The 20,747-nt window shown below is 36.7% G+C and overlaps 1 protein-coding gene across 1 annotated transcript in view; it reads left to right on the top strand.

Moving 5' to 3' along the window:
• Window positions 1-1,901: 1,901 nt before the first annotated feature.
• LOC132554031 (cardioacceleratory peptide receptor-like) overlaps window positions 1,902-20,747 on the top strand; it is a 32,328-nt gene continuing 13,482 nt past the window's right edge. Inside the window, exons 1-5 of the mRNA XM_060218329.1 lie at window positions 1,902-2,033; window positions 17,952-18,090; window positions 19,260-19,363; window positions 20,269-20,365; window positions 20,610-20,737. Coding sequence (XP_060074312.1) covers window positions 1,902-2,033; window positions 17,952-18,090; window positions 19,260-19,363; window positions 20,269-20,365; window positions 20,610-20,737 — 600 coding nt within the window. The remainder of the gene's footprint in view (window positions 2,034-17,951; window positions 18,091-19,259; window positions 19,364-20,268; window positions 20,366-20,609; window positions 20,738-20,747) is intronic.

Below are 20,747 nucleotides of genomic sequence, written 5' to 3'. Positions count from 1 at the left end.
ATTACTGACCACGTCCTTAGTGTATAATATGGAACTGGAAATCGACGGATTTTTCTACATCAGCCGCTTACTTCGATATTCACTCATAACGAAATCAATCGGGACAGTTTCCTCCAAGATGTGTGATAAGCATGAATATTTCTTTTTTCTTCTTGTGAATTTTCCATTTCTGGATAGTAACTCCTGCTTTTCCAGGCTATGGGGTTAACATTCAGTATCTGACTGGACATTCAAGGACTTGTTACCAATATCACGATATTGACCGAATGATTCTGTTGATGGATATTATGAGGATGATTTACGGTCGTCAAAAGATCTTTTATTGGGAGATATAGAGAATACCGAGGCTCGCAATTTTCGTCTTTCTTCTCCCACAGCTTATATTTTAAGACACTGACCATGTATTCTATTTATCCTGCAACATTGATTAAAGATCAGACAATCAAAACTTCAACAGCTTTGTTATTTAATCTTTGTTAGTCTGACGTTGACGTTACACCGAAATTTTCCTGATGACGTTCGCCAAAACAATTTCTCCGTGCAGAAATATAGTTCCAAACTACAGCAGGTATAACAGCGATTTTATCAACAATTTTCGCAAATTAGCTTTTTATTAATAACATATCAAATAACTTATTTTAACAGTTGAAAAACTTGATTTTGATTTAATTCAGAAAGAAATTTTGTTCATTTTTTGCCCTGGTTTCATCGAATTCGTGTTGGAAGCATGCTTTTGTTGGCATGTCGGTATTTTCTTGGTTGCTTTATGCACGTTTCAGTGAATTTAACTAAAAATTTAACTTTTTGTGGTAGAGACGTGACGGCGGCTACCGCGGCGATGAAAGCTGGAGACTACCGAGGCGGTGAAAGAAAGCTATTTACCGTGACAGTGACGATAACTGTCGCGTAATGAGAAATAATTTTATGTGAAAAAATGTCAGTAATTTTTTTAATTATAAGATACATTGACTAATTGCTTTACAATATACACATATACTTCAACAACAGATATATCTCAAACTACAGACTATTGGTAGTTTTTAAAATCACACACCAGCCCTGTTGATTTTGTACGTCAATATGATCATAGGGTGTGTCATATCAATTTGAATAGAATGGATGAGTGGTGGTCTCTCTGATTCTGTAGTATATAGACATGAGCGCCGTCTACTAGTTACAATCCTAAACTTTCAAATATGAACAGCCGTCCAACTATATCTTTAGAGCTTAACAACAATCACTACTAAACATAATAATAATGTGTCGTTTATATAATCTTCTTCACTAGAAAATAAAAATCTAATATATGATGAAAAAACAGCTCGTGTATCTATCATTTAAAATATTTGTGGGCGAATTTACATTCCTGAATGACATTATATCTGTAGGCTTTTCACGGAAAACTACTTTATAGCGATTTAAAATGCTACATGTAAAATATCACTACATCATGCAGGTTTAATACCAACAGTAAAATATCACTACTTCATACAGATTTAATACCATTAGTAACATATCACCACTTAATTGCACAATAAAATACTGAAATGGGGAGTGATTTTCTTTTCATAATTTTTTTTGAAACTGTTTAATTTGCTTTTTTTTTGTCTTTCAGAGACGTTATACAGAACTCATTTTTTGGTGTTCGAGAGGACCAGAATGAATCGGACTTCAATATTAAAGTAAAACAGTCCAGAAACAGTAGGAAATTAGAGACCTGGTGAAATAGGGACTGTTTTCACAGGTATGTGATGTGACATTATTTCAACAGAGTGAAACGGATCCATGGTGTGGCTCAGCAATGTTTCATTCACCAGTAAAATGATTTTGTCATAGCTGTGTGTTAACGTCTTGTCACATGTTCTGATAGTGTATAAGTTTCTTGAGGAAATATCTGAAAAATGCAGGTGTCTACCACACGTGGTGTCACCGGACTGCCGGTTATAACTTCCGGTCACATGGTTTACAACGTATCAACAGAAACCTCTAACAACGAAGTACAACATGGCGGAGAAGAGCCATATTACTTTCAGGTACGTGAAACATTTAGATAATATGAAATAGACAAAAATACTGATATACAAATTTTTCTCATCGCTTAAGACATAGAAAATCAAGTTTATGTTTTTTGTCGGTAGCACACAGTCCGTTCTACTGACTATTCCAGCAAGTCGGTAGTCCAACGCTGAATACGAGTTTTTCATCACTTTGAATTTTGACACACAATGGCATAAAAAAGTCGCAATGCTAGCTATGAATGTAACATTATGACGGGTTTTAACGTCCCAACAATATTGGTGTGGCTACGAAACAGCTTCACTCATTGCTAGAATGGAAAACAAGTATCAATACCATAAATATACATGAACTTTTATGACTGTTCTGTAGATGACTTTTATATTTATCGGTATGAGACTAATAGAATCTCCCACCCCCTTTGGGGTGAGACAGGGGGATCTCAACCCGAGGGGGATTATTAAGTTGTCAATCACGAGGCTTACCGAGTGTTTGACAGCTTAATAACCCCCCACCCCCACCCCGAGGGTTGAGATCCCCCGGTCTCATCCCAAATCGGATGAATGATTATTTTTCTCTTACCCTGTTCCCCCGCTGATTGTAAAATACGAAATAGAATGTTTGTAAACAAAAACTCGTAGACAACGAATGAATATAGTGACGAGCCCGTCTCAACCGCGTCACGCTTAATTGTGTCATCCCGCACAAAATAAAATTCCCATTAACGGTACAGTAAAACATAAAAAGGCATAATGTTAATGATAAAAAAAAGCAATTTTAATGTGAAAGTATGGATGAGATGACTTCAATATATACACAAAATCAACACATATTATTAAGTCGTTATTTTACAATGACGTCATTTACATTTCAAGTTCCACTTCCGGGTCGAGATAGTGACGTCATATTATTGTTGAGAACGCGCAAGGAGCGTGTGTAGCTTGTCTCAACCCTAGGGTGAGATAGAAAAATCTCACATCGGTAAAAACTGTGGATATCCCTGTCCGGGGTAAGAGAAATGTTCATGTCTTATATCTTGGAATACTGTTTTTTTTTGGTTAATGTATAAACGTCTATACTTATCTGACCAATGTTAAAGACGGGCTGTCTAATTTAGATAATTCAGTTTATCTATTAACCGAAATTTTCTAAGAGATTTAAATGCCTTTAGTCGTTTGAGAATTTCCCTTACTGTTAAAGTTCCTCAACTCGAAATCTTTCATACAAAGAATAAAAAAATACCGTAAAATAGGCGCCAGTTCTACTTCATCCCAATAAATCTGTTTAGGAGGTTTCATAAGTTAAAGGACGATAATGCAACTGGAAATTGGATTTAAAAAAAATGATGTCAACTTCAGACCATGGTAATTTTGTGCTATATGTTCATTATGTCTAACAGATATCAAATATCCAAATTACATTTTACTTGTGTGTAAATTCATTAAGCTCTCACAACGTCTAGAATCCATTCAGCTACATGCAGATACTGTCTTTTCCAGGTAATACTACACGATAAAATATAGCTCACTGTATTTACATTTTATGATATAACTTCGGAAAGAGTATTATTAACTTTCTCCCTTGTTTACCTAATGTCGAGGCAGGAGTTGATATAGTGGGGATGTAAAATAAATGTCTGTATTGCTTTGCAAATTACCTTACTCCGAGACAATTTCCTGGAACAACTTAAAATGGCGACAAACGCCTCCTAGATTATTCCCGCCATATTTTAGATCACGTGATACTAACATGTTCCTTTGGCAGTGAAAACGAGGCGTATGTCTCAAGTCACCTTTTCAAGCATGTCTATTGCATGGAGTCTTTGAAATCTGAAACAAGTAGTTGAATTATCAAAAATTTAAAGAGTGGTGTTATTTCCCGGAGAGAAACATTTTAGAAACATTGTGTTCTGCGGGGTGAAGCGGATACAAATATTTTTGATGGAAATAAGGATGGTTACATTTAAGCCATATTAGGCGCGGTGTTTATTTAGCACGTTGTCCGTAACGACAAATCGTTCACCTACTCACCTTAATTAGAATTCATTCGGTATTGTTATGGATGGTCCTATATGTATCGCTGATGTGTCTTTGACGAGTATTTAACACGCTTCTCTTTACTTCCAAACTGATACTTTGTATAAAAGTGTGAAGAACATCAGACCCGGCCACTCCTTCTTAAGTAATTAGAGAAGACATTCTAAGTGCGAGAACATCGTTGACTCAACCCACGTTATATCAATCATTGTGTAGAGATTAAGCTAATCAGTTCGGCTTTCATCGCAAATGTCCAAACACATCAGTCAAAACATCATTCTTGCACTTCACATCACTAGATAAGGCCGGTAATAATGATATATTTATATCAGTCCCAACTTTCATAGTCATTAATCATTCTGTCAATGATATTGGTACATAAAGTTCCCCACTGTTCTGTCAATGATATTGGTACATAAAGTTCCCCACCGTTCTGTCAATGATATTGGTACATAAAGTTCCCCACCGTTCTGTCAATGATATTGGTACATAATGACCAGTTCTCCCGCCGTTCTGTCAATGATATTTGGACAAAATGTCTGGTTCTCCCGCCGTTCTGTCAGTGATATTGGGACAAAATGTCCAGTTCCCCGCTGTTCTGTCGATGATATTGGGACATAAGGTCCAGTTCCCCACCGCTGTATCAATGATATTGGGACATAATGTCCAGTTCCCCCACTGTTCTGTCAATGATATTGTGACATAATGTCTGGTTCCCAACCGTTCTGTCGATGATATTGGGACAAAATGTCCAGTTTCCCCATTGTTCTGTCAATGATATTGGGACATAATGTCTGGTTCCCAACCGTTCTGTCGATGCTATTGGGACAAAATGTCTGGTTCCCCCACCGTTCTGTCGATGATATTGGGACAAAATGTCCGTTCCCCCACCGTTCTGTCGATGATATTGGGACAAAATGTCTGGTTCCTCCACCGTTCTGTCGATGATATTGGGACAAAATGTCTGGTTCCCCCGCTGTTCTGTCGATGATATTGTGACATAAGGTCCAGCTCCCCACCGCTGTATCAATGATATTGGGACATAATGTCCAGTTCCCCCTCTGTTCTGTCAATGATATTGGGACATAATGTCTGGTTCCCAACCGTTCTGTCGATGATATTGGGACAAAATGTCTGGTTCCTCACCGTTCTGTCGATTATATTGGGACATAATATACTGTTCCTCCACAATTCTGTCGATAATTTGTAGACATAATGGCCGTTTCTCCCACTTTTCTGTCAATGTATAGTTTGATCTCTAACCCTTTCCACTTATCTTGGAAATCTTCCAAGAACGCTTGGGATAACAGTAGCTTGATAGCAACCTTAGATTACAAATCAAAAGACTGGAAATAAGAGGTGATTACCTGAGTAATGTTTAACAGAATCTGTATGACCACACGTAAGGCCATTCAGTGTCAGTCTTGTTTGCCCAGTATGGAGATCTCCAACAGTATAAGGTTGTCGATATGTTGTTGACAGTAACCCTCATTTGGTCGTGACCGTCAGCTGGCCTTTGGCGAGGACAACACCACAATTCTATTATATATACTGATTTGCAAATTATTTTCAGTGGTGATCCCTTGGATTGACCGTCTCCAGGATCAGAATTAAGGATTTATCCCCGGGGTCTTTCACGTGTTAAGGCCTTAACGTATAGCTGTGTGAGATAAAAGGTCACCGTAATACTTATCCTTACTTATTAATATCTAGTCTGCTGCAATAACTATCTAACCGCTACGCCCCGAGGCTGAACGAATGGTTAAACCTCGCGAGAGCTGGTCTTAGTGAGGAGAAGTGTGTCTAAAGTATTAGCTGAACAATCGATAATGAAAGTTCCATGAATGGATAAGAATATTTCAAGATGGCTGCCATATATGGCACCGGAAACGTTTCTACCTTTTTAGGCTCAATTGCTTCTGTACCGTTTCAGAACACATGATTGAAGTTTCACTTCCGGAACATTTTTGCATTGCATCTGATTCCAAAAAACCCCTTCGGAATCTGACTATGACTTTTTCACTTCCGGAACATCTGATTCCGCTTTTCCATATTTAGAACACCTCCACTTTTATTTCTATTTTACAACACTTTAAGCTTCTATTTATTACTCTTGCTGGCCCGATGGAAATTTGCGAGAGGTCTTGTACTTGGAGGCAACCAGAGTAATTGGAGAAATCCCACTCGGTCGATCAGGTGACCTTTGACCTCTACACTGCCTACTTAGAGCCTTGGTCTTTTCAAAACACTGTTTTTGTGTCAAGGGTTCTGGACACGTTTAACAGTTGTTGAAGTCAACGTCAGATAAATAATATATATTTGTAAGGACTATAGACAATAAAATGTTATACATCAAATGTGAGTTAAGTATGAGTCATCAAAGGCGGAGAATAAATGAAGAAAATATTCTATACACTAGACCTGGGGAATATTGATCAATGGTCACACTGTCGTATAAAAAGATATTTCCCTATAGTTTACCAGTAAATTTATGTCTAGTATGGATTATTAATACTCTGTTTTCTGTACCAGTAAATCTATGTCCGGTATGAATTATTAATTCAATGTTTTCTGTACCAGTAAATCTATGTCCGGTATGAATTATTGATTCAATGTTTTCTGTACCAGTAAATCTATGTCCGGTATGAATTATTAATTCAATGTTTTCTGTACCAGTAAATCTATGTCCGGTATGAATTATTAATTCAATGTTTTCTGTACCAGTAAATCTATGTCCGGTATGAATTATTAATTCAATGTTTTCTGTACCAGTAAATCTATGTCCGGTATGAATTATTAATACTCTGTTTTCTGTACCAGTAAATCTATGTCCGGTATGAATTATTAATACTCTGTTTTCTGTACCAGTAAATCTATGTCCGGTATGAATTATTAATTCAATGTTTTCTGTACCAGTAAATCTATGTCCGGTATGAATTATTAATACTCTGTTTTCTGTACCAGTAAATCTATGTCCGGTATGAATTATTAATTCAATGTTTTCTGTACCAGTAAATCTATGTCCGGTATGAATTATTAATACTCTGTTTTCTGTACCAGTAAATCTATGTCCGGTATGAATTATTAATTCACTGTTTTCTGTACCAGTAAATCTTTGTCCGGTATGAATTATTAATTCACTGTTTTCTGTACCAGTAAATCTATGTCCGGTATGAATTATTAATACTCTGTTTTCTGTACCAGTAAATCTATGTCCGGTATGAATTATTAATTCACTGTTTTCTGTACCAGTAAATCTATGTCCGGTATGAATTATTAATACTCTGTTTTCTGTACCAGTAAATCTATGTCCGGTATGAATTATTAATTCAATGTTTTCTGTACCAGTAAATCTATGTCCGGTATGAATTATTAATTCAATGTTTTCTGTACCAGTAAATCTATGTCCGGTATGAATTATTAATACAATGTTTTCTGTTTAAATCTATGTACCAGTAAATCTATGTCCGGTATGAATTATTAATTCAATGTTTTCTGTACCAGTAAATCTATGTCCGGTATCTATTATTAATTTTTCAATGAATTATTAATTCTGTTTTCTGTACCAGTAAATCTATGTCCGGTATGAATTATTAATTCAATGTTTTCTGTACCAGTACTCTGTTTTCTGTACCAGTAAATCTATGGTATGAATTATTAATTCAATGTTTTCTGTACCAGTAAATCTATGTCCGGTATGAATTATTAATACTCTGTTTTCTGTACCAGTAAATCTATGTCCGGTATGAATTATTAATACTCTGTTTTCTGTACCAGTAAATCTATGTCCGGTATGAATTGTTAATACTTTGTTTTCTGTGCCAGTAAATCTATGTCCGGTATGAATTATTAATTCACTGTTTTCTGTACCAGTAAATCTATGTCCGGTATGAATTATTAATACTTTGTTCTCTGTACCAGTAAATCTATGTCCGGTATGAATTATTAATTCACTGTTTTCTGTACCAGTAAATCTATGTCCGGTATGAATTATTAATACTCTGTTTTCTGTACCAGTAAATCTATGTCCGGTATGAATTATTAATTCAATGTTTTCTGTACCAGTAAATCTATGTCCGGTATGAATTATTAATACTCTGTTTTCTGTACCAGTAAATCTATGTCCGGTATGAATTATTAATTCACTGTTTTCTGTACCAGTAAATCTATGTCCGGTATGAATTATTAATACTCTGTTTTCTGTACCAGTAAATCTATGTCCGGTATGAATTGTTAATACTTTGTTCTCTGTACCAGTAAATCTATGTCCGGTATGAATTGTTAATACTTTGTTCTCTGTACCAGTAAATCTATGTCCGGTATGCAGAGGAAAACGATTAACATAGCAGAAAATGAATCAGCACTGCACACACCTCACCCGTTATTCACGACTTAATCAATCGCTTCTCTCATTTCCCCCAACCCTACAACCAAGCAAACATCGCCCCTACCCCTACCCCAACCCCAACCCTATAGCCAAGCAAACATCGCCCCTACACCTATCTCAACCCTACAGCCAAGCAAACATCGCCCCACCCCTACCCCAACCTACAGCCAAGCAAACATCGCCCCACCCCTACCCCAATCCTATAGCCAAGCAAACATCGCCCGTACCCATACCCCAACCCTACAGGAAAGCAATCATCGCCCCACCCAAACCCTAACCCTAAATCCAAGCAAACATGGCATTAACGGTCTATTTATCACGTTAATCCCGATATTACTGTCATGTCAAACTCTTAAACACTGATGTAAAACTCCGTGTTTAAAGAAGACATAATTCGGTTTTTAGTACACGTGTGCCAATCATTCAAGCATTTTGTGAGACTAGATTCAGGAACAAATCAATTATGGTGTTAAAAGTACATGTCTTGCTGCAGTCCGTGCACGTACATGTATCAAATGTTTTAAAACTTTTGTGTGTCTGTTAAAAAAAATCAGCGAAATTTGCATGATCTTAATACCACGAGGATAAATCGGAATTTTGTGACATCTTAATTATACTGTCGATGACCAAATTTGGACGGAGAACAGAATGATGACGAGGCTGAAGTCTTCATGAAAGGATTCACTTAAACACGGCACCAAGAAGCCTTTCCAGACGAGACGGACTATCGCTAGAGGCACTCCTGCATTCGTGAAGACAGATCTGTTTTCTTCACAGATGACGAAAACACACCTGCTTAAACCTAGTTTGTCTGTAGCTTTATAAACAGAATCCATTTATAACTAGCAATGTTTGCAAAAATTATGTTCTACGAAATATCATCAAGTTAATATTAAGCATTTTAAACAATTGGTCCTGACCGTGTAAAACTGAAATTCTTAAAACCGAATTTGATAATGAAATATAAAAATGTGACATGAATCAAACAGGAATTATTCCCCGTTCCAATTGCATATTGTGATCTACGTCAATTTCATAGGCAAACTCCCGGAAGTCAGTTTTTTTTATCTGAGCGGCCACAAATAAGCCCGGCACTATTATAAGATACTACGTAGAACCTACATATGAAGTTTAAGAAGACCTATGCAGCAGTTCTTAGCAAATAGTCACCACATTTTATGAAGGATAGGCGATCTAGAATCTAGAATGTAAATTCTATAAATGCTCAATCTTCTAGGTTGGAAGCATTGTTACCTGCACGTAGGACGTAACATATAGAGATAAACAAAGGCACATCTGTCAAGTGATGACAAGTTACAAATATTAATCAGTTTTATCATGAGACGGCAGTACAATACACCTGGGATTCAATATCCGCAAAGCAGATAAGCCGATAGATCTAAAAAAAATTCGATAAAAAACAGGTACAGTCATATCGAGTGTGTTTAGCACGCCATCTCAATCATGACAATGAAATTAGAATTGTACTCTCTCTCTCCTCCTTCTCCTCCCTCCCTCTCTCTCTCTCTCTCTCTCTCTCTCTCTCTCTCTCTCTCTCTCTCGCTCTCCCCCCTCTCTCTCCCTCGCCCTCTTCCTCTCTCCTTCCCCCTGTCTCCCCCCTCTCAATCTCCCTCTGTCTCCTCCTTCTCTCTCTCGCTCCATCTCTCTCCCCCTCTCTTTCTCTCTCTCTCTCCTCTGTCTCCCCTCTGTCTCCCCTCCTCTCTCGCTCTCCCTGATGATAAAGAACATTAATCATAAATAATACATTAGTACTACAATGCAACTTTGTCGATTCATCGAAGCATGAATTATTCCTGCACGAGTGATTTGCATTTCGTGAAACATCAAGTGTGTTTGGACTGTCTATCTGTCGAAACAATTCCTGAGCTAGATGTAGCCTAAAGCCTCCCCAGCATACATCTATCGTCTCCATAATCAGTCTATCGCTTGGACTATAATTTTGTGTGTACGTTTTACGAGAGCTGTGAACGTTATCTCACCACCATGTTGAATAATATATGAAGCGTAACGTGTTTACTACAATTACTTGTAGCGGTTTATCCATCATTTATTCCCTTTGTTTCAGCCTAATATCAGGTAACGTTCTTCTCTTAATTATTGCAATGCTGATACAGAAGACATCGGTTTCCGACAGTGTATTAGAGCTGATCACAAATACCTGCTGTGACCTGTCTGCTTGTCTTCTTCTGTCGAAAACAGCTGTGTTGAAATATAATTCTCGTGCGTTTTTCTTAATTAATCAGCTTTTCTGCTGTTAATGTCCCAGGTCTTGATCTCATAGAGTTCAAAGTCTTACGGCGTATTCAAGGTTCTCCACCATTAATCTGACGAAATACTCTCGATGTCGGTGTATGAGTTCTAGCCGTCATTTACCTAGTGAATGACTTCTGAAGGTTGTCCCCATACAGCTGATTTCAATTAAAAGTTTAAATGTTCAATGACTTGATCAGTTGACAAGATGAAATATAAAAAAAATCGATATAGAAAATTATCTTGATTACAGAAAACATTGAATTATGTATCTTAAGTTTGTGGGATTCACTGTTGTTTACCGTGTTCTCAGTGGAGAACATGGCATAACTTATTTTTATCTATCAGTATTTACCAAACATGTAGCGTCGAAGAGACAGTAAACATACTCCTGGTTTCATCGTCTTTGCGCTTTACCAAGTTTCTCGGATTTTGCCTTGTATTTAAATTATATTGATTTTGGTGTATTACGTCACGCCTTCCCTCTTATTGTCGTACTTATCCAGCCTCGCGATAACTGTGTTGAGTGAAATCAACATCTGTAAACTCATTCCGCTATTGTAAGTAAGATTAATGACACAGACTTAATAATTCAATTTCTATTTCGTATTTCTTTGGGTGGAAATAAAAGCCCAGAGGCATTGGTAGCTCTTAATAACAATACATAGCACTGAAAAAATGGATTTAGCACGAAACAATTTCAATATTTGATGATTATGTTGCAGTAAGTGAGAGTTTACCATATTCGTATCGACGTTGATTAGAGTCTATATTTCCTCTCTGTTGTCAACAACAGACTTAGATATTACTTAATGAAGGCACGTAGTCAGACGAAAGTGTTGTCTCACTCTCAGGCTGAAGATTACTGTAATCCGCGTTACAAATACCTAGATATGATAATCAAGTCTGCCTAACAAACCAGGTTTATTTGAATTTCAAATTAGTTATGTTTTTTTTTTTAATCTGATGAAGATGTGTCTATGTAAAACTATTGATTTTTATTACATATTGTTGGTACTGGGGTAAAAATTAATACAGTCACGTGATAATGATGTATGAATTACTTCACCCAATTGCCTTAGAATTGACAGTTTACTGGTATAACTCAGTCACGTGATACTAGGTGTGGCCCAGTCATGTGATACTTCGTTCAACACAATAATATGTAGGTATTGTCACATGATATCCAATAGTGTACTAACAAATGTGAAGTGTTTTTTTATAATTCAGGAAATATAGTGGGCTATTCTGTGACTACATCAATCACACTAGCTAACTTAATGGGCTATTCTGTGACTAGCATTAGTTAAATTAATGGGCTATTGTGTTACTATCATTAGTTAAATTAATGGGCTGTTCTGTGACTATGGAAATCACGTTATGAAATTTAATGGTCTATTAATTAAGTCGGCTATTCTGTGACTGTAACAACCACACTAGTTATTTAAGTGGGTTATTCTTTGACTACAACAATCAGATCAACTAATTCAATGGGTTATTTTGTGACTATAAAAATCACACTAGTAGATTTAGTAGGCTATTCTGTCCAATCTTTAAACATTTTGCTGACATCATTTAATAATCACGTGACACAGTGTTAGTGAATTATCTATGTTCTACCATAGACAACACTTTCCCTGTATAGACCAGCAGTTTAGATACCCTAGCACCACGTGCTTTCGTAAAAACCTGATTTTTAGGCTCTGTGATAGAGTTCCCTCAAATAAATTGTGCACGGAATGTACCGTCGTGACGAACAAACCTGACAACGAGTGTCGTGTAACGATAGTATTGAAATGTGGTGATAACAGTCACATGGGATGCTATATATAAATACTTATGGTGCATTAGGACAGAAGCGAGTTGTATCATTGGTGCATTCTGACATGTAACAAACAGCTGCAGTGATTCAACACTTCACGTTTCACAACACAGACACAGACAAGAACTTTGTTTTTTTTTAAATAATGGCTATATTGACACTCTCCAAAAGTCATTATGTGTTCGTACGGCACTTCATCCTCAACACTCAACGACTGTGGAAGTCATTCAATTTGACAAACGTCATGATTTTTTATCTTGACTGAAATCTGAATAGAGGATATCATGTGTACTGAGTCTTATTGCATAATCATATCAGCTAAACACACACCAGATATAACACAAAGACATCTTCTGCACATATCACATCAGTCAAACACACACCAGATATAACACAATGACGTCTTCTGTACATATCACATCAGTCAAACACACACCAGATATAACACAATGACATCTTCTGTACATATCACATCAGTCAAACACACACCAGATATAACACAATGACGTCTTCTGTACATATCACATCAGTCAAACACACACCAGATATAACACAATGACGTCTTCTGTACATATCACATCAGTCAAACACACACCAGATATAACACAATGACGTCTTCTGTACATATCACATCAGTCAAACACACACCAGATATAACACAATGACATCGTCTGTACATATCACATATCTACCTTTCTACCTACTTGTTGTCATTTGAGAATGTTCTTTTACTTAGAAGGATTGACAAAGTTTACATGGCGAGTATCGTCCATGATGCAAGAAGACGTTACTCTTATGGAACACCTGGTCGTATTCTTCTACGGCTTTCTGGGATAAATGTTGAAAGTTGAAGGAAGGAGTTCGTTTTGCGATTTGATGATTGACGGTTTTATGGCTTATTTATGGTTTGTGTTAGAATCGTCTGATATGTGCAAAGTTATGTTTACCTACAATATCGCCTAACACCACATCCTACTGATTAACCTGACAGCACTTTCCGTATTTTCAAACCATACAAAACTGACATAAAAAACTTGTTTATCACACATAAGATTCTATGAAGAACGGGGACTGTTTACCAAGATATTTTCTGCTGCTATTGTCCATAGACAAAGGATATTCCTTTAAATAGTTTTACACTTTAACATGTGTGAACTAACTTGAATATTTAAGACATGTAAAGTTTTGTCAACTTACGATATAGTTATGAATTTAAGCCAGCTGTGTCAACTTTCTCGAATTACGAAAAAAAAATACAGTTAAATATGACGGAATACCAACCGAGGATATAAGTACAATTAAAGTTACTTATGACAAGTAGATAAAGTTATATATTAAAAGTACAAATAGGTGTAAAGATTTCTCAAAAGACCCAAAAGTACACATATTGGATATAGTTGAGTCAAACAATGAATTAAACTGCATCATACAGCTGTCCTTCTAGGACTTGTCAGTGATGTTACATCATACAGCTGTTTCGTCCTTCTAGGACTCGTCATGATGCTATATCATACAGCTGTTTCGTCCTTCTAGGACTCGTCAGTGATGTTATATTCATACAGCTGTTTCGTCCTTCTAGGACTCGTCAGTGATGTTATATTCATACAGCTGTTTTGTCCTTCTAGGACTCGTCAGTGATGTTACATCATACAGCTGTTTCGTCCTTCTAGTACTCGTCAGTGATGTTACATCATACAGCTGTTTTGTCCTTCTAGGACTCGTCAGTGATGTTACATCATACAGCTGTTTCGTCCTTCTAGGACTCGTCAGTGATGTTACATCATACAGCTGTTTTGTCCTTCTAGGACTCGTCAGTGATGTTACATCATACAGCTGTTTCGTCCTTCTAGGACTCGTCAGTGATGTTATATTCATACAGCTGTTTCGTCCTTCTAAGACTCGTCAGTGATGTTATATTCATACAGCTGTTTTGTCCTTCTAGGACTCGTCAGTGATGTTACATCATACATTGTTTCGTCCTTCTATGACTCGTCAGTGATGCTAAGGGTATAACCTTTGAAGTCACGGAGTCGACTGAGGAAATAGAAAAAGATCGAAAGGAAAGCCAAAATTCAGACGGGGGGATGCACCATCCCAATAATTAAATAAATTTCGTAATTTTTATATATCGGAAAATTTTAAAACAACTTCAAGTTAAATTAGTTACGTAACTACATCCTATAGCCGGTTTGTTTAACCAAATATCTGACTGAAAGGAACCTTGGTTAACACTATAAGAAAAAAACTTGCTTCAAATATGATAAATTCAAATTTTAATTCATTAAAATAATTTTTGGATATGGAAATACAGTAAAACACGGATAAGTCGAACTCGACGGGACCAAATGAAATGTTCGACTCATCCGATGGTTCGACTTAAGCGTGTTTATATGAACGGAAACATCGTGCATGGAAATATGAGCCTATTTTCATCTTTTGTTTACCTGACACGTGTCTCACGGCATTGCATTGCGTAACAGTAATTAATAAATAATAATTAGATAAACACATTACGCAATAACGATATCTTTTATTTAAATAAACAGTTATATCTACGAACATAGAACGACGGATATGATGTGAAACACTTTTCCTCGCAGCACACGTGAAGACGCACTCACTCTTATATACATTGAATTAGGTGTCTAAAGCAATACAAATATTCTACCCAAGCGAGTATGAATATCTTTTGCAGTAATTTTTTCTGTCGACAATAATTTTAAATACACTTTAATTTTTCTTTGTTAAAATGTGTTAAAATCTGATTACCTTAGTTGTAAGGAGAGATGAACACCTTTAGAAATTTCAGGTGAATGAACAAACATATGCAATCTTAAATCTGTTATTGAAGGGGAGAAATTTACGAGAAACAGGTTGTATGGTTCTCATAAAATATTATCTCACCTGCGTAGAAAAGTATTGTGTCATTTAAAATATTAAGTTATGATGTGATCTATGATTTTTAAACATGATGTTAAATTCTGTCGGCTAAGCGTTGCTATTAAAATTAGCGACCGGGTAAATCGTGACAGGGAGAAATGGTCATAATAGATCTATTTATAGATCTCAAACGCTGTCTGAGGTACACATGCTGTCTGACAGCAGCAACAAGGAATCTGCACGGAAAGCAAGGCTTGGAAACATTTATCAATAGACTCTTAGAAAAGGGTCTTAAACCTCTCCAAATCTGTTTTATGTAAATTGAATTTGCAAGAAAATGGCCGTGTCGTAATCTCAAGCCATGGAGTTATTGGGAGATCATTTCTCGCTGACTCGTACTCTGTTTCAAGCACACGATTTCTGTTGATACTAATTGTACCAATAACACATAACGAGGAAATATTTATGAGCAAAAGTTAAAGAAGAAGCATTTTAACATTTGTGTTTGCGCATGAACAGAACATCATACCACACCGCTAAATAGATCGTACATCGATTGGCATTAGCTCCCGAATAACCATTTTATTGCAAGTTTCAGCTACGAGAAACAATTTATGGTTCTGATTGAGTGTTAAATAAATTGTTATCATGCTTCGAGTCCATATACATGCCGTAGATTCCGATATTAAAACTTAAATTTGATTTTAAAAATCTGTATATAAAAATATTATGTTTAAAACTTCAATAAGTGTTTGCTTCGTGATGCGTTGCACAGGGAGATAAAAAAATCATTTAACTCTCGAGCTGTCAAAGACGTGCAGTTTACCTTGACTCTAGGGCGGTGTCATAGCCTTAGTGTTTACAATAAGTTTAATTACAGGTGTTTCTTTCATCACCCGACATGCACTAGGGCACAAAACACAGGAAGTTGGACTTATTATGTCTGAAAATAATGTCGATTAGAAATAAAGAGCAGTTGACACGTCAAAATGACATTCTCGGTTAAAAGTATCAAAAAAGTTTAACTACACATTTTGAGTATCTGCCGAGTGCTTAAAGAAATGAAGAACAATTGGAAAACTTGGAGCAATACAACGAATGATCGATGTCGAAGTGTATATGACGTTGACGTTTTATTTGCTTGTGCTTATGTTGTGACGTCATGATATTGGTTGGCGTTATACGGCGGATACTTGAATGAATAAAGTTATTTTACTTCATGCCAATTTCCTTTCTTTAAAATCATCTTTCGGTTTAGCAAATATTAAGAGCAAGCAAAAAATTTAAGAAAACGAAAATGTTGTCACAGGATTTTTGAAAAACATAAGCCTCAGGAAGTCCGGAGTACTTTTGCGCCATGTCTCTCCACTTCCGGGAAAAAGTTTCTCAATTGCATCAATATTACTTTTGTCTCGTGCATGCTACCGTGTTTCGCTCGCACGCCTCTTGCGCGTTATAAGGACCTAGCAATCAGAAGCCACAGGCGTCCGAGCGGAGCCATTCAAAATCCAGATTTTGAAAATTAAATTAAGAGGTTGGAGTGAATTACCTCCCTTCCTATATTTGTAGTCTATATTTTCTGTTGTTCCCGAGTACCAGAAGCAGTACTCCAATTGAGAAATGATCTCGCTCAACCAGACTCTTGAAATATTGATGAAACTATTAAGCTGCTGAGTGAACGAGATTAGCGGAGAGACGGAGACAAAATATAATTTAGGGTGTTTGTAACTAAACCTTAATTCCTTGAAACGATATTTTTATAATTAGGAAAAGGCAATAAATAACAAATCAATATGCATAACTGTACACCTTGTCCTAATCTGACGAATACGAGAAAAGTGTTATTTTTTGTTAAACTATCCTCCTTGCATGGATGCACCACAAACGTTGCTGCGGGGCGGCCTGTGTCCAACTATTTTAATTACGTCTAGTTACGACCACGCTTTATGATGCCAGAATGTTTTTAGTGTTTATTTAAAGAACATTTTACAATTGAACTGGGTATAATTTACAAGACAAATGTTCATTTGGAATGTAGATGCGTTGGCTATGCAAATATCCTGGGTAAGGAAGGAAGAATTTACAATGTACGTGTACTTTTATATGAAGTGCATAACCATTTTAGATGTACATCAATGCGAAATGAATTCTACGTTTTCTTTGCTGTGTCTGCCTAAGCTTGATTCAGCTAAATCCATCTTAGCTATTTCTAGACAGAAATAATTTGCATTAGATTTAGAGTTTGCCATTGACAAAATTCACATTTTCAAGCAAACTTGCTTCAACAGTATAACTACATAATTAGTTTTTCGTTTATCCATCCATTCAAATTCAAATTAAGTTGTAATAATTTTCACTCTTGAAATAAAAGTAAAAACTGATAGTGACTAACAATCTTTTTCACTTAAACATATCACACAATTATCACAAGATACCGCCGGGACACATAGAGTTATTTCAGTGGATGCCTTAAGTTAATGTAGGTTACGAAATAAAATAGAGGAATCATTATACTAAATATGGATTTTTTTTGTTTCAGAGAGAGAGAATCATTTTTGACAGCTGTATTTTCGCCGCTATCATTATTGGGAACTTGATTGTGCTCCTAGCTGTATGGATATCAAGAAAGAAACGAAGGTCACGAATGACATTCTTTATCCAACAACTAGCTATCGCTGGTATGTCTTTTTATCTTCATCATCCGACAACTAGCTATCGCTGGTATGTCTTTTTATCTTCATCATCCGACAACTAGCGATCGCTGGTATGTCTTTTTATCTTCATCATCCGACAACTAGCGATCGCTGGTATGTCTTTTTATCTTCATCATCCGACAACTAGCGATCGCTGGTATGTCTTTTTATCTTCATCATCCGACAACTAGCGATCGCTGGTATGTCTTTTTATCTTCATCATCCGACATCTAGCTATCGCTGGTATGTCTTTTTATCTTCATCATCCGACATCTAGCTATCGCTGGTATGTCTTTTTATCTTCATCATCCGACAACTAGCTATCGCTGGTATGTCTTTTTATCTTCATCATCCGACAACTAGCTATCGCTGGTATGTCTTTTTATCTTCATCATCCGACAACTAGCGATCGCTGGTATGTCTTTTTATCTTCATCATCCGACATCTAGCTATCGCTGGTATGTCTTTTTATCTTCATCATCCGACAACTAGCGATCGCTGGTATGTCTTTTTATCTTCATCATCCGACAACTAGCGATCGCTGGTATGTCTTTTTATCTTCATCATCCGACATCTACCTATTGCTGGTATGTCTTTTTATCTTTATCATCCGACAACTAGCGATCGCTGGTATGTCTTTTTATCTTCATCATCCGACAACTAGCGATCGCTGGTATGTCTTTTTATCTTCATCATCCGACATCTAGCTATCGCTGGTATGTCTTTTTATCTTCATCATCCGACAACTAGCGATCGCTGGTATGTCTTTTTATCTTCATCATCCGACATCTAGCGATCGCTGGTATGTCTTTTTATCTTCATTATCCGACAACTAGCTATTGCTGTTATGTCTTTTTGTCTTCATCATCTAACATCTAGCCACCGGTTTTTACCTTCATTGTCCGTAACTACATACCACTGATTACAGATAAACGAGACACAAAGCCTGACTGGATCTAACCGTATTTATTATCATTAAAGAAAAAACATGAACGATGTTTGAGGATGAAAATAATGTTTCGACAAAATACACTCTATTGATAATTGCATTATTATCACGTACATGTCTTTAAAATTCCCAACGGAACGGATGTGTAGACATTTTTTATCTATGAAATAACTTGTTAATATTTCGTTCTGTTTTTGCATTTAAGACCTACTTGTTGGCCTGTTCAGTGTTCTTCCCGACCTTGTCTTGATGGTTGATGGAAAATGGAAAGGTGGAGACCCCGTTTGTAAAATTGTCAAATATTTACAGGTATGTACAATCAAACCTTTTCCTATCACCGTAACAGAGATGACCTCTCCTTGCGAGTCTGTAAGCTAAAACGTAGACTTATCCCAATGTTTGCAGGGTGTGATGACATGGCGCCGCTGTAGGTTAAAATGTAGACTTATCCTAATGTTTACAGGGCGTGATGATAGCGAAGCTGTAGGTTAAAATGTAGACTTATCCCAATGTTTGCAGGGTGTGATGACATGGCGCCGCTGTAGGTTAAAATGTAGACTTATCCTAATGTTTACAGGGCGTGATGATAGCGAAGCTGTAGGTTAAAATGTAGACTTATCCTAATGTTTACAGGGCGTGATGACATGGCGCCGCTGTAGCCTTAAATGTAGACATATCCCAGTGTTTACAGGGCGTGATGATAGCGCCGCTGTAGGTTAAAATGTTTGGGTATTTTAATGCTTACAGGACGCGATTACCTATGACTCTCCTATATCTCATGGACCTTTAGTGTATATTTGTCCTGATGTCTTTACAGATGGTGATCTACGGCGCCATCTATATTTAAGAAATCCTAAATATCTTACTTCACAGGGCTTGGTTACCTATGGCGCCACCTATATGTTGTAAAAACTTAATTGTAGAATTTTCCTAATGTTCGCCCGTGGCGATACCTACAGGTTTGTGACCTTAATTTCTTATTTTACATGGTGTTGTGACCTATGGCGCCACCTATGTGATGTAAAACTTAACTGTAGATTTATCCTAACGCTTGCCCGTGGCGCCACCTACGGGTTTGTGACCTTAATATATTATTTTACAGGCGTTGTGACCTATGGCGCCACCTATATGTTGTGAAACTTAAATTTAGATTTATCCTAATGTTTGCCCGTGGCGCCACCTACAGTTTGTGACCTTTATTTCTTATTTTTCAGGGCGTTGTGACCTATGGCTCCACCTATATGTTAGTAGCATTAAGTGTGGATAGATGGGACGCTGTCGCCCGTCCTATAGACGGTATCACCAATGCAAGTAAGTATTTCTCCTTTCTGTGTGCCATTTATGTTTATTTATTATCAAGTCACGTGCACCATGTATCTAGCAGTTAAATTTTATTAGTAGTTAATTAATAAATGTTAATAAATATTTGTACCGAAATATATCGATCAGCGCATAGTACATTTCATAAAATTGTTTCTATTTGTACGAGATTTTCGAGAGTTGTTGTCAGTTGGTACATTTGTGCGAGACTGAAAAATTGTTTTGGTTTGTCCAGATTTGCGTTGCAAGGTGCTCACTATATCAGCCTGGGCAGTTGCTGCTTTATTCTCCCTGCCCATGTTCCTGTTTGAGGACATACAAGGTTCCTGCATGATAAATTATTTTGAAGAATGGCAATGGCAGGTAGGTACGA

This window comes from Ylistrum balloti, unplaced genomic scaffold (genome assembly GCF_031769215.1).
Source record: "Ylistrum balloti isolate Yb309-2 unplaced genomic scaffold, AGI_CSIRO_Ybal_v1 Utg370370, whole genome shotgun sequence".
Lineage (NCBI taxonomy): Eukaryota > Metazoa > Mollusca > Bivalvia > Pectinida > Pectinidae > Ylistrum > Ylistrum balloti.
This window is presented reverse-complemented; position numbering and strand designations above follow the sequence as displayed.